This window comes from Aricia agestis, chromosome 21 (assembly GCF_905147365.1).
Source record: "Aricia agestis chromosome 21, ilAriAges1.1, whole genome shotgun sequence".
In the NCBI taxonomy this organism is placed as follows: domain Eukaryota; kingdom Metazoa; phylum Arthropoda; class Insecta; order Lepidoptera; family Lycaenidae; genus Aricia; species Aricia agestis.
Window position 1 is genome coordinate 8,728,346 of NC_056426.1, and position 16,124 is coordinate 8,744,469.

Genomic DNA, 16,124 nt, shown 5'->3' on the forward strand with positions numbered 1-16,124 from the left:
CGCCAGTCGTCAACGTTTCAATGAAACCGTCACGGCCACCGTCACCGAAACCGGTGTGGGAGTTATTATTATTATTATACACTGTGAAAATAGCAGCGCTGAAAGAGTAATTTTATTGGCATTTTTATGGCCCGTCCGTCATGAATTTTCCTATATAAAAGTTAAAAAAAGTTACTCTTTCAGCGCTGCTACTTTCACAATAAACTCTATGTAGGGGACCCATTCGCACGCTCAAGTATTATCATTTATCACTTAGTTCTGTTAAATACAGGGTATTAAGAGATTGAACCACAGCGTCTACAGCCTTTTAAATTTGGTACACAGCTACAATGCAGGCTGGATTTAATAATAATAATAATAATAAAAAAATTATTCAAACATAAATACAATACACTGCACACACTAAAGCAAAAAAAAAAAGCAAACAATAACCCAAAAGAAAAAATAAAACAAACAAACTACAAAAAAAAAATATGGCATCATCAGGCAGTGCATTGTATAATGCCGAAAAGGATACCCACTCAGGTGTATTATCACGGCGCAGAACACTGCACCGCGGTACCTGATCTTCCGTGGTTCCTATAGGTACATATTACGCCTGACGCACGACATATTCAACATAAATAATAATAATAATATATAATAATACTATACATAATATAATAATACAATAAAATAATAAAACATCATTTAGAATACTTAAATAAGAGTACGGTAGCTGTTATTTACGATTTGTAGGTCATTAAACTGTAACAAACAAGTATTCAATGTAAAGTAAAAAGGTAAGTAAAGTAAATATTTAGTTAGTTTTAATTAAACTTTATTAGATAACACCCGCAACTCCGTTGCGCCAAAATTTGTTTATCGCGCGGACACCATACATTTGTCAGGGCTAAAAAGTATCTTATGTCATTTCTCGGGACTCAAAGTATCTCCGTGCCGAATACCAGCAAAATCGGTTCAGCGGTTTGAGCATGAAAAGATAACAGACAGACAGACACACTTTCGCATTTATAATATTAGTATGAATTATAACAGGAAAATTATTATGTTTAATAAATGTTGCCAACGTGGCAAGAAACGCTTTATTTTTGCTAGCATAGAGATTAGAACAAATAACATTAACTAATTTTATCTCATGCGTACATTGTTATAGGTACATATCTTTGTGCGTTTTATCATGGCTTCAACATCCAAAAAATGCCTTTAAAAATATCTACATACTACAATCCGAACGCTGCGTACATCCGAACAGGGTATATATTTTGGGTGTTCGGACTATCGAGGGACTATTGTACTTAATAAAATAACTGTTGCCTACGAGGGTGAATGCCCGTGGGAACCGTACGTTTATGGACTACAATATTTTTGTGCCCAAAAACAATTTAATACTGCGACACTCCCCCTAAGGGGGAGCGTGGGTACATTAAAGCGCGAGCCTCCCCCTTGTAAAAAATAGATCCTAAATCTAAATCCTAAATATAATAATATCATAAATACGGAAGTAGCTCTGTCTGTCTGTCTGTGTCTGGCTTTAAAGCAAAAACTACTGAACCGATTTCGATATAATTCGATATGCGCGTGAAGACTTTGTTTTAAATAAGACCAGAGACAGCGGCGTCTGTCGCTGTCAAAACCTGAGTGATCACCTTTTCTTTTTTTCGTAGCAATGCACTGCTTTTTTGTACTTACATATTATTCGTTTTTTTCACAACACATGTTTTGTTTCTTTTAGAATATTTAATTTTTAAGTTCTTTTTTTGTAATTCTTCTGTGTATTTTATAATGGTGGTGTTTTTGTTACGATAAATTTAATAAATGATTCTTATCCTTATTCTATTCTTATATGAAGATACTCCAAGGGTCTGTTTAACCACTGTCTGATAAAGTGCCGAATAGGCTATTCACAACTTTTTGACAGATTCTCCATACTTGATCTGTCAAGTTAAGTGGTAGATAGCCTATTCGGCACTTATCAGGAAGTGGTGAAACAGGCCCTTAGCCCCGGGAAATGTTATAGGGTAATTTAAATTACGAATAGAGAACAGAGATATTTTAAGACCCGGGAAGGGATATAGGGGGGTGTTTATTGTGCCAAAGAGTACGGTTCCCGCGCGATAAACTATATTTATTTTACTTGATAATTTATATTATAAAAAAACCGTACTATTTACTACGGTAAAAACTTTACTGTGTTACATCCGTTTCCATACTAATATCATAAAAATATTTACATATTTATTTCCTTACTTATTTCTACCATTACATTTTTACCCCAATGCGATAGAAACATACAAATAAAAACTTACCAAATAATATTCAAATAATCGGCCAAGTGCGAGTCGGACTCGCGCACGTAGGGTTCCGTACCGTTAAGGAGTGAGCACACTGAGATGGGCTGTGCCGGGGCCCAGCGTGCCGGGGCTCATCGCAAAAATCCGCCTCCATACAATTTGTATGGAAGCGGATGCGCGTATCGCACACTGTGTCGGGGCGCAGCGGATTTCCACTTCCATACAAATTGAATGGAGGCGGATTTTTGCGATGAGCCCCGGCACGCTGAGCCCCGGCACGGCCCGTCTCAGTGTGCCCACTCCTTTATAGAGCAAAAATAGGCCAAATGTAAATGCGAATGTGTGTCTGTTACCTCTTCACGCTCAAACCGCTGAACCGATTTTGATGAAATTTTGCATGGAGATACTTTATGAGTCCCGGGAAAGGATATATGACACTTTTACGACGTAAAATGTACGGTTCCTTCGCGATAAACCAATTTTGGCGGAACGGAATTGCGGGCGTCATAATATAGTCCAGGGTTCACCAATTAGTTTCGCCCGGGGTCCATTTTATGAAATGAAATGACCTTCGCGGTCCGCACATAAAAAAAATGAAACAAAGGTAATTACGGAAATTACAAAGGTATTTATTTACTTATCAATGAGAAAGGTGACAAATTATGTATCTATTATAATATGTTTGGAGTGAAATGAATGCAACCTATTGATATTAAATCCGGGAGATGTTTATGACTTATGAGAGTCGACTGTCGAGACCGAATTTCATTTTTAACGAAGTTCATATTCGAAAATGCTGGGTCCGCGCAAAATGGGTCGGCGGTCCGGATACAGACTGCGGTCCGCCATTTGGTGACCCATGATATAGTTTATAGCGAAAAACCAATAGCTTTAGTAATGATCGCTGTACGCCACTCCTGTGCATATGGCATTATGGCGAACCAATATTGACTTGAAATGCAAACATTTCAGTGAATTTTATTGCGGCGGTGCAGGGAATGTATGTATAGACTATAGACTACTTACTTTCATTAAGTAGATGGTACCATCGAGGAAATTAATTCCTAGCATAGAGTAATAAAGTACCTGGATGACCGAGCTTTGCTCGGTATAGCAAACACTCATGATTGACTTCGTGTTACTTAATAACGCCATCTGCTGGTCGTTAAAACAATTAGTTGCTCGCAAAATAGTATTATTATTCGCCAATAGATGTCAGGAAGAGTCATATTTTTCAGTTTATCGATTATCGATAAAACACGAATAAAAAGACATTTTCTGAAAATGTTTCCCCCCCGAAACCCCCTATATACTAAATTTCATGAAAATCGTTAGAGCCGATTCCGAGATTCCAAAATTATATATATATATATATATATATATATATATATATATATATATATATATATATATATATATATATATATATATATATATATATATATATATATATATATATATATATATATATATATATACTAGATGTCCCGCGCGGCTTCGCCCGCGTAAATTAGAAATTTTACAGAATCCGTAGGTACATTTTCCCATAAAAAATATTTCCCCGTTTTTCCCACATTTTCCTGAGTTTCTTCTGTCGTATTAGTCTTAGAGTAATAATATAATATAACCTTCTCGATAAATGATGAGTCTTACTCGATAAATGATCTATCTAACACTGAGATAAGTTTTTAAATCGGACCTGTAGTTTCTGAGATTGACGCGTTCAAGCAAACATACTCTTCAGGTTTATAATATTAGGTAGATATAGATTTTTTTTAATTGTCGCTTGACAAACTCGAGTCTCGATCTAAAAGACTATGAAATGGTATAATATGGTAGTGATGATGATGATGAAGAATGTAATTTGCATAGTAGCATATGCTTTCTGTTCTTAAAACAACGCCGAAACTCCCAAACTTGTATCTATAAAGAATCAGGAATTCTCTCAGCACCTTCCGAACCACGGTATACCAGGTATATCTCGGTGCAAAATCTTACTTGTTGGTAGCATATGCTTAGAATACTTCTCACGAAACCGAAATCACCATATGTTTCCCTATAAGTTTTGAGGAGTTCCCTCGATTACTTATGGATCCTTTATCAGATCACCACTTTTCTGAATATAATACCAAATTGGGATGATACCCTATATACCAAAAGAAAAATTTTGAAAATCGGTTAACAAACGGCGGAGTAATCGTTGAATATAAGAAAACGAACATAACACCTCCCCCATTTTGAAAGTCGGTTAAAATTGTAGCCTATGTGTTATTTATTTAATATTTTAATCAGCACATGAATTGAATAACAAATTTTTTTTCAAATTAATCGTAGCACCATCTGTCAGGACAAAAACGCCGTCCGCCGGATCTAATGTAAAACATTCCAAAATCAACAACTCCTTATAAATAAGAAATTAATTGAAAAAACATTTTCCAGTAGACCAAACTGTAAATCTAAACCATTCTCGAATCTCCACGAACACACACAAAAAATTTCATCAAAATTGGTCCAGTCGTTTAGGAGGAGTTCAGTCACATACACACGCACACAAGAAATATATATATTAAGATATATATATATATATATATATACAAGAATTGCTCGTTTAAAGATATAAGATATACCTGTGGGGCTAAAATGGTCACATTTAGCAATTCCTCTCAATCAATTCAGCAAATGAATTGTCAAAACTGTCAAACTGACAAATGTCAAATCAGTACAAAAATACAGAAATGCATTGCAAGCAGAGTTGCGTAATGCGATTTTAGAAAAATGAATCATGTTATGATTCAAATCATGATTCTTCCATGCGACCATTTGAGCCCCGCTGGTCTCTGTTCCTAGGCGGTTGAAAGACCAACGTCATTTGGTCGGGTCATGTCAATTCAATGTAAATTGCATAAAGTTAATATACCTAGCGGAATAGAAAAACAAACGAGTTGTCAAACGAAACCAAAATTGAATAACATCTGTGTGGTTAATGGAATCAGGCGTTACTTTGCGGAAATCCATAGCTTAAAATTTAGTTTCTTATTATTTTTAGCAATATTCCGCGAAATAAACTTCGGAGGAGGGAGGTGCTGTACGCATGCCTATGCGTGCACATACTCATTTACTTAAAGGTGAAAGTTTATTTCGCGGAATATTGCTAAAAATAATAACAAACCAAATTTTAAACATCTGTGTGTGGCCAAATCTGTTTACGTGTGCGTGAAAATGATGTTCCTACATACATTTTTCTTACAGCTCAAATTGTCAACGTGCCGTGCAGACTGAATGTCAAAACAGATGAGAAAAATGGTTCTGCCAGTGCCACTTCAAATCACGCATCTCTTTCTACCACGCAGTGTTACTGATAGTGACATCTCGCTTGCTCAGCTCTTTGTTTCTCTGCGGAGAGGAGCTTAGCGGTGCCCGAATCGACCAATCGCGCTATTCCAACGGAATCAACGATATCAAAATACTTAGATACGACGTATGCCGTCAAAACTGTAGCAATGTTTTTGCATGCAAAATTTGTGTCGAGAAAATATTGTCGTCCTTTTTTGTGTTACAGTAATAGCATATACTACTTTCTCTTTCGCTCATTTTACGCTTTAATCGAATCGAGAAAATATTGTCGTCCTTTTTTGTCTTACAGTAATATCATATACTACTTTCTCTTTCGCTCATTTTACGCTTCGCTTTGATTTTTCTCTTAAAATACAATAATTTAAATATTAATAAAATCTTAGTAATTACGTGTGAAATATTACACCTTTGGCTTTATTTGTATTCCTCGTTTTGTTACTGCACTGTCGGAAGGCACATGACGGCATTCTGGAGCGAAATGTAGCGAAAAACAACGCGGTAATAATTGAATTAAACACGTCCGGCTGTTACCGCGTCCTAAGGCACACTGCTCTCAGATGAGTGAGCTCACTCATTTCGAGAGTGACACATTTTAGCGCTGACGATTGTATGGAAGCCTTTTCTAACGTTCTAATTCTATGAGCGGAATGACAGCGAAGCGGAGCGAAGATTTCGAGCATTATGATTGGTTAATTCGGCACCGCTAAGCTCCTCTCCGCTCCACTCCGCGTCAGTGGAAACGCGGCCTTAGGTTTCAAAGTTTCATGTTGAGCGCGGCAACCGAACCAAGAAATTCCGTAACGAAAAACACCAAACATTCGTCTTACGTCGTTTCAGTTCGGCAGACTTCGCTCGGAGTGTTAGGTTAGTTCCAATAATTCGTAATAGATGGCGTTGTTTGTCAGCTACATCACACTAGTGGTAACATGATCTAGTTTTTATAAGAGGTGGTAAGGACATTCTTAAGCTATAGGTCGACCAGAATCTGATGGCAATTTTTGACAGCAGATTTTCAAAAAATATCCTTGATCATTGGATAAATTTTTATATTTGTATGTTTCACACACAGAAGCCGCTAAAGGAATAAAAAAGGATGAAAATGTTGTATTCCTATTTCAATTTATTTTCTCACTTTTTGCCATCAGATTCTGGTAGACCTATAGTTTCTTTTTGAATCATATTGATACATAATTCTTAGCAATAGCTTTACTACGGCAGTCCCCGAGTGCCACACGTATTTATTACTCATCACCATCAGGGACTTGGATCGATCCGACTTCTCTCGCGCCACTTACACTTACGTGCGACGTCTATCGCTCATTCTCTTTTGCACCACTCTGTCCCACTCAACGACAACGTCTATCGCTCCTTCTCTGTCACACGCTGTACTACTGTCTCGCTTACTCACTTGCAGCGTTTCATCTCGCTGTATCTCTCACTTACACCTACATCTGGAGCTCCATCTTTCTCGCAGCACACCGTCTCACTCACCGACAACGTGTATCGCTCTATCTTTTTCGCACAGTATCATCTAATAGCAACTATCTCGCTCACTCACCGGCGGCGTGCGCCTCTAGCGCGGCGACGTGCTCCAGGCGGACAGCGAGGAACATGGCGGCGTCGCCGAGCGCGGAGAACTGCAGCGCGGCGGCCGAATAGTGGCTCGTCGCCGACGCCAGCAGCCGCTTCCGACGAGCCGCGTCCGAGCACGATCTGAGAGAAGATGATAGTTTATTATCACATAAGTTCATCCTTCTTTGGTAATGCCTTCTTTCCAAGAAAAAAATCATCAAAATCGGACTATAAACATCGAAGCTATACTAGAACGAACATAAAAAATAGCTGACATAAACGGTCGAATTGAAAAACCTCATTCTTCAAAGTCGACAAAAAATTTCAAGTCAACGCAATGTACCGACTTTGCGAAAGCTTTCGACAAAACTAGTCACTAAACACTAATATTAAAAATCTGCCATCTTGGTGTCTATGGTGATCTGCTTCATTGGTTAAGTTCATATGTACAAAATATACGTTAAGTCTTTGTATTATATGATTTTACATCTAATTATAACATCTGGTGTCCCACAAGGGTCATATTTAGTACTAATATTCTTTATAGTTTATACTATACATTAACGACTTATGTATTTTGAAAAATAGTGTTTCCCTGTCATTCTTGTATAATATGCCAACGATACAAACATTCGTTATATTAAATTTTTATGTCAGTTTGGAAATATTTTTACGAATAAACACAAAATGATTTGATTCACCTGTACTGCGCGTGGTGGAGGCTGCCGAGCCGGTGGTGTATCATGGCGGCGCGGAACTGGTACAGGTACTGGCGCGGCCCCGCCCCCAGCTGACATGCCCTCAGCGCGTGCTTGAACGCCTCGGCCACTTCCATCGCGTCCTACAAGAGCAGATATTAAGTAAACCAATTTATGACATTTAGGTCTTTCAGAAAATTTTAAGTCGTCTTTGCAAAATGTAGTGCCATTTTGTACGAGGGAGAGCCATGCTTCGGCACGAATAGGCCGGCTCGACCGGAGAAATACCAAGTTCTCGCAGAAAACCGACGTTAAACAGCGCTTGCGCTGTGTTTCGCCGAGTGAGTGAGTTTACCGGAGGCCCAATCCCTTACCCTATTCCCTTCCCTCCCTCTCCTATTCCCTTTCCATCCCTCTCCTCCCCTATTACCCTATTCCCTCTTAAAAGGCCGGCAAAGCACCTTCAGCTCTTCTGATGCTGCGAGTGTCCATGGGCGACGGAAGTTGCTTTCCATCAGGTGACCCGTTTGCTCGTTTGCCCCCTTATTTCATAAAAAAAATCGAAATAATAATAATATGTATTGCGTCACGACGCTGTCACGCTTGTGGACAGGAGTACTCTGAACACAGTTTTTTTTCGGCTACGCCTCTACATGAAATGGGAATATTCTCTATGTCCCACTGTTCATGGCCTTTCTCCACTTTATATCCAGACTAGCGACCCGCCCCGGCTTCGCACGGGTATAAAATATAATGGACATAGGGACACAGAAAGCGACTTTGTTTTATACTATGTAGTGATACTGATCACTGCAGACTATTGTCTCTTCTGCCTTGTCAAGGGGTTAAGGAGAGCTTTCTGTCATTAGTCGTTGATACTCTCCGCCTGCGAGCGCTCCTACAACAGCACCGCGCGAGTATACAGGTGGTAGGAGAGCTCCCAGACGACCAGCCCCCTTATTATGTAACATGCATCTCATTCTTTGTCACAGTTCTGACGTTTGACCTTTTTAAAAGTCGGTCTGAAGATCTTCCTTTGCGGTCTCCACGCATATTCCTCTTAAATTATTACTCACCGCCTGCGCACGCTCCTGCAACAGCACAGCACGAGTATACAGGTGGCAGGAGAGTTCCCAGGCCACCAGTTCTCTGACCGACTGAGCGCCGCAGGTCTCCCGAGGGCCGAGCAGCTTGAGCGCCGAGTTATACAGGTCTTCCGCTTCTGTATATAGGTGTTTGTGGTCGGCACTGCGGAGATGTAACGTAAGAAGACGTGAGTTTAAGAACACGATAAATAACATTTTGTAAATTGTAACATATGGACATTTACTCATTCTTTCCCTTATAATTTGTACAAACATTGTAACTTACCCCACTTAATCACCTGGCTAATATATCGGGTTGCATATAAAATGCACATTTTTTATTGGAACGAAGATCCTTATTTCAAATCATTTTTTCCGGCCCTAAAGCCTCCATTTATGCAAAAAACGGCAATTTTTTTACTGTTAGTTATTGTGTTCTTTAACTTAGCTTAGCAACAGTTGGATAAAAAAAGCCGGCCAAGTGCGAGTTTGACTCGCCCATGAAGGGTTCCGTAGCAGCAATAAGGTATATTTTTATGAAATTAAGAGGTTTTTGATTTATTTTAATAGTTCAGTTGATTTAATGAAAGTTAAATTAAGGTTTACTATTTATGACGTACTTATAAAAGAAAATACTGGCTAGATCTCGTTCGAACCAATTTTCGTTGGTAGTTTTTTGTAGTAATATACATCATATATTTTTTAGACTTATCATGCCCCTACTTTAGAAATTAGAGGGGGGGACACACATTTTACCACTTTGGAAGAGTCTCTCTCGCAAACTATTCAGGTTAGAAAAAAATGATATTAAAAACCTCAATATGATTTTTGAAGACCTATCCACTGATACCACACACGCATAGGTTAGATAAAAAAAAGTTTTTTTGATTCAGTTGTACCTATGGGGACCCCTAAAATTTTTAATATTTTTTCCATTTTCGTATCAAAATCTTAATGCGGTTCACAGGCTACATCTACTTACCAAGTTTCAATAGTATAGCTCTTATAGTTTCGGAGAAAAATGGCTGTGACATACGGACGGACAGACATGACGAATCTATAAGGGTTCCGTTTTTTGCCATTTGGCTACGGAACCCTAAAAAGAAGCATGGCAAGCAACTTTATAAACCTCCTTTTAGTTTCGCAATCGGTCAACAACTCACTCTGGATCATCCGGACTGCAGTGCGCTTTGAATCTCAAATATCTCGCCTTGTTACAATACAGGAGCGCCAAGTTGGGCAGATCGTTGACTTGTTCGAAGATGGCGGCCGCCTCGTTCAAACACTCGGCCGAGTTGACAGAGAGTTTCTCAAATTGGCGCAATAATGATTGGGCCTCGTCCTCCTTCTCTTCGGGCATTGCGACGTATTCCGCGTACAGATCTGTGGAAAAAGGAATTAAATACGTGATTTTTTTTGTCAGTTCCTTACATTATGGTAAGTTTGCACTTTGCATATAGCAAAGTGACACGACGTCAATGTTAACTGATACGATTTTGATTTACGAGTCTGATTAGTTCCAAATCGAGCCGCAGCACGATCGTGCGCTAGTATAGCTGTCAGAAGTGGGAAAAGCCGTTGAGATCGAATTAGTTCCAAATCGAGCCGCAGCACGATCGTGCGCTAGTATAGCTGTCAGAAGTGGGAAAAGCCGTTGAGATCGAATTAGTTCCAAATCGAGCCGCAACACGATCGTGCGCTAGTATAGCTGTCAGAAGTGGGAAAAGCCGTTGAGATCGAATTAGTTCCAAATCGAGCCGCAGCACGATCGTGCGCCAGTATAGCTGTAAGGAGTGGGAAAAGCCGTTGAGATCGAATTAGTTCCAAATTGAGCCGCAACACGATCGTGCGCTAGTATGGCTGTCAGGAGTGGGAAAAGCCGTTGAGATCGAATTAGTTCCAAATCGAGCCGCAGCACGATCGTGCGCTAGTATAGCTGTCAGAAGTGGGAAAAGCCGTTGAGATCGAATTAATTCCAAATCGAGCCGCAGCACGATCGTGCGCTAGTATAGCTGTCAGAAGTGGAAAAAGCCGTTGAGATCGAGTTAGTCCCAAATTGAGCCGCAGCACGATCGTGCGCTAGTATAGCTGTCAGAAGTGGGAAAAGCCGTTGAGATCGAATTAGTTCCAAATTAAGCTTCAGTACGATCGTGCGCTAGTGTTTAATATGAGTCAAGATTGAGTTTGTTTTCGGTAAATTTTGAGTGGAGTCTGAGTTCAGGTCGAGTACACAGTACACTCACGCTGCGCATCGTTCATGTACCGCACGGCGAGCTCGTTGCGGACGGAGGCGCGGCGCCGCAGCAGCTCCGCCCGCCGGCCCCGCCCCCCCGCGCCCGCCGACTCCGCCCGCAAGTAGAACTCGCACGCCGCCACCATCGCTTGCAGTTCGCTGGTTGGTAGTTTGTTGATGTCTGGAGAGAGATAGCCATAGCTATAGACAACGGTTACACTATAGTAAAAGGAGGGGAAGTAAGTTATCTTCATACAAAGGCACCGGCGCGGCTTGTATGTGTGCGCTATAGTATCAATGCGTCACCACGTACGGCACACAACAAAATCTCGGCGGTACCTGCCTAGTAAAACTGGCCGAGATTTTGTTGTGTGCCGTACGTGGCGACGCATTGATACTATAGCGCACACATACAAGCCGCGCGCGGTGCCTTTGTGTGAAGATAACTTACTTCCCCTCTTTTTACTATGGTTATACGGTCAATCTGGCATCAGTTCAGTCCATCAATCTGTGATTGACGCCAGATTGATGACCGAAAAGTACATAATAAAAAAAATTGCAGTCGTTCAATCCGTGGGTTAGACGTTCGGTTTCACGTCAATCTTAATCAGATTGATGGATCTACGTCATAGATTAGCGTTTTTTCGGCTATATTGTCTCGAAGGTTCTTGGTTAAAGCTAATAGTGGATCATAGTGCAAACCCCTAAAAATAAGTAACCCCTAAATTAACCAGAATAACCGAAAAAGTCTCTAAACACGTAATTTTCACTATAATATTATTTTTTTAACATATTATAACACTCATAAAAGGTCTATTCAACATAATATAACACCTACAAAAATCTCATTCTATTTTTACACCATAAATTCTGGAGGAAAGCCCCTAAGTTTATATGTATCTTTCTTTATCTAAATCATTCTAGCCGTTTAAGCGTGTAGTAACAAACATACACACTCACAAAGTCACAAGCTTTCGCCTTCATAATATTATTATGATTAACTTGTAGAAGTAACAAACATGCACACTAACAAATTCACAAACTTTCGTCTTTATAATACTGTTACGTTGGTTCGAAGGATTTGGAGAGAAAGACCTGTTGACTCTTATGAAGACTTTAATCACTAGCACTAGGTCAGACAAAAGCACTAGGTCCAAAACACTAAGCACTATCACTGTTCCAGGTCATAGCCAAGTCGTAAGTATCACACTTGATTTCACTCCGAAGTCGCCTTGTAGATCGTTCAAGGTGAACTGATGATGGGCTCGTCTACCTGCGGCTATTTATATGGGCCAAGACGAGTTCCAGAAAGTTCCCGATTCACGTAAACAAGTGTGGAATGTTTCTAAAAAATTCACGCATGTACTCGCGCACCTAACGCCATCTAGTATCGAGTAGGGGATTCACGTTATCTTTGTTCCTGGAGTGGATCCACTGGTTGACGCTAGATGGCACTGTGTGTAACAATATTAGTATGATAAACTTGTATCAATACAGAGGCAAGGTCTCTAATAGTATGGATTCACGATTAACTATAAGCCCATGGCAGAAAAGACTTGAGAACGCCAAACTTACTCAGATCAAATTCATCTCCCCCTTCTTCACCGCTTTCTTCCTCTAAATCCTTCTCAATCTCACATCGAATCTGCGAATCTATATCGTGGTCCGTGAAGAACTGTGTCTTGAACTGTTCCAATTCTGTCCAATGTTTGCTTATTTGGAAGAAGTTATCTCCAACCTAGGATAAGACAAAATTAGAAAGCGCACAAAAATTGGTGATAAAATAGCAAGCAAGGTTCGTCCATAAAGTATGTCGCACCTAAAGGGGGGCAGGGCGTCGACGAAGTGTGACAAGGTGTGACAAGGAGCAAAGCAAAAGGAGAGGGCAAAATAAATAGCGAAATTTATAATTTTGAGGTGGAAAATCACCAAATTTGTGACGTCACACTATGGGGGAGGGGGGAGGGTCTCACAAATGTGACCACCTTTGACAAGGGGGAGGGGGGTCTACAAAAACTTAAAATTAGTGTGACGACTTAATGGATGGTCCCAAATATTATTATTAACAACTAGACGATGCCCGCAGCTCCATTGCGCCAAAATTCGTCAATCGCGCGCGCGGAACCGTACATTTTTCCGGGATAAAAAGTATTCTATGTCCTTTCCCGGGACCTTTTCAGTTTTTTTTTTTCACTTTGGTTTATTTTATTTTATTTTTATTTATTTAGGAAAACTTACAGCTAGAGTAACAAGTAGTTTTAAAATAACACAGGAAGGCCAATTACAAGTTTTCACACACATAAAATACGCTAGAGAAGTTTGGGCGTGAAGAGGTAACAGACACACATACACACTGTCGCATTTATAATATTAGTATGGATAAATCAGACAGACAGACAGACAAACACTTTCACATTTATAATATTAGTATAAATCTCATACCCTCCCAATAAGACAACTGGCATCAACCACTCTGCTCTTAATGATCATCTTGCTTAAAAGTTTCTGGCATTTACTGGCAATGTCGATATACTTCAGCGAGAATCCATATTGGCCGTCAGCGTAACTATATTCTGCCATTGTGGCGTATGCCAGGCATATCTTCTCATAGAGAAGTGTCTTCAGATGGAGTTTCCAAGCGAAATTGTCGTCTCGACTCGGCTCCTGCCAAGTTGGTATATCTTTGCAAACGAGTATGGCGTTTTTGTCGACATTAGTCTTCTCTATGAGGTAGTTCTTTTCGGAATTCTTTCGCTCCCTCTTCCGTCTTCTGCTTCTGGAGACGTGTTCTTTTGGGTCTTTGTTGCGTTTTATCGGTGTGTAGTCCATTTTGATCGGTTCGCACGGGTTCGCCATTTTGGGATGTTGTTCCTCTATGATTATCTGACGTTTGAGACGCTCGCGCTCTTCTTCCTGGAAAAGAATAATAATAATATCTATGGACGCTTCACACCACGTCAGTCTGGCCCCGTGCTAAGTACCTGAAGGACTTGTGTTACGGGTACCAGACAACGGAAATATATTTAATACTTTTATACATACATACATATTATCATACACATATTATTACAACATCCAGACCCGGGAACATTGATAACTTTTTGTTCCGTCGGCGGGATTCGAACTTGTGACCTCCGGCTTGAGCAGCCGCTTGCCACACACTCAACCAATTGAGCCACAGAGGTCGTCTGTATAATAGAATATGAATCATAGATAATTTTGGTTGTTTGGGTTTTTAGAAAATTCTGGTCTGTAAAAGTATTGTAGATTGATTTCAGCTATCGCATTAGGAAAGATCAGTGTTTTTCAACCTGTGGGTAGCGACCCCCTACGGTTGTGTCGTAAGAAGAAGGTTGAAAAACACTGTGCTAGATTATATAAAATTGTAAAGTTTTTGCCTTTAAATAGTCTAATCACCTCGTAGCTGGTCTTAGACAATAACCTCTATATACTATTCTTACAGCATGACTGGTGAGACATATTCAATACTCGAGGACGTGATATTTGGCTATTATATTAGTTGAAAAAAAAAAATATATAAAAAAATTATATCAATTGATCTCTGTCTAAATGTAGCTTAAAGTTAAATAATTAATTATTTACCCAACGCATGGACACCGCGCGCGGGAGGGTTCCGCCGCGCCGACCGCATAGTAATTTACTAAGTGTCCATGATTCATTTATTAAAGGGAAATTTGGTCAAAAATTAAGTACTTCATTTTATTAACCTGCTCAAGCAAAGCTAACAACAACCAATTCATCACAGACATTAAAAACAATAATAAAAAAATTAAGACACCTACAGATATAGCAAACACATTTAATGAATCTATACTAATATTATAAATGCGAAAGTATCTCTGTCTGTCTGTCTGTCTGTCTGTCTGTCTGTCTGTCTGTCTGTCTGTCTGTCTCGCTTTCACGCCAAAACTACTGAACCGATTGCAATGAAATTTTGTACACAGTTATTCTAGAGTCTGAGAAAGGACATAGGCTACATTTTGATGTGGGAAAATATCTTATTTCCATGAAAATATCGATGAAAATTACTTCGCATTGCGCGTGGCCAGCGCTCATCCCGGGGGTCCTGGGTTCGAGTCCCGCAGGCGGAACAAAAAGTTTTCAATGTTCCTGGGTCTTGGATGTGTATTAAAATAATATTTCAAAAATCTTAAATATATTTTATGTATAATATTATAAAAAATCCAGAAATATATCGACGCGATGCAATGAACATTTTAGTTCTAATACGATTCAACAGATGGCGCTTTTTTTTTACTTCGTTGTAACATAGAACTAATCATACTTATTAGTTATTATGTTTTTGTTTATAGTTTTTAATACGTTAGAATATTATGTTTAATAATATTATCACTTGCTATAATAATAATCAATCTATCTTATCTTATAGAACTCCTACTGCATTTCTAAGGAGTTCGAGTGTGTTGTGTTGGCCTATATTCCATCCAGAAAATATTTTTACATACTAATATTATAAATGCGAAAGTATCTCTGTCTGTCTGTCTGTCTGTCTGTCTGTCTGTCTGTCTGTCTCGCTTTCACGCCAAAACTACTGAACCGATTGCAATGAAATTTTGTACACAGTTATTCTAGAGTCTGAGAAAGGACATAGGCTACATTTTGATGTGGGAAAATATCTTATTTCCATAAAAATATCGATGAAAATTACTTCGCATTGCGCGTGGCCAGCGCTCATCCCGGGGGTCCTGGGTTCGAGTCCCGCAGGCGGAACAAAAAGTTTTCAATGTTCCTGGGTCTTGGATGTGTATTAAAATAATATTTCAAAAATCTTAAATATATTTTATGTATAATATTATAAAAAATCCAGAAATATATCGACGCGATGCAATGAACATTTTAGTTCTAA

General features: G+C 39.4%; 1 protein-coding gene across 1 annotated transcript in view; it reads right to left on the reverse strand.

The window, feature by feature from the left end:
- The window catches only part of LOC121737647 (erythroid differentiation-related factor 1), a 34,310-nt gene that overhangs the window by 1,799 nt on the left and 16,387 nt on the right, over nucleotides 1-16,124 (reverse strand). The window contains exons 12-18 of the mRNA XM_042129306.1: nucleotides 13,679-14,149; nucleotides 12,812-12,974; nucleotides 11,247-11,417; nucleotides 10,167-10,386; nucleotides 8,995-9,166; nucleotides 7,922-8,061; nucleotides 7,207-7,361 (exon numbers count right to left, since the gene is read on the reverse strand). Coding sequence (XP_041985240.1) covers nucleotides 7,207-7,361; nucleotides 7,922-8,061; nucleotides 8,995-9,166; nucleotides 10,167-10,386; nucleotides 11,247-11,417; nucleotides 12,812-12,974; nucleotides 13,679-14,149 — 1,492 coding nt within the window. The remainder of the gene's footprint in view (nucleotides 1-7,206; nucleotides 7,362-7,921; nucleotides 8,062-8,994; nucleotides 9,167-10,166; nucleotides 10,387-11,246; nucleotides 11,418-12,811; nucleotides 12,975-13,678; nucleotides 14,150-16,124) is intronic.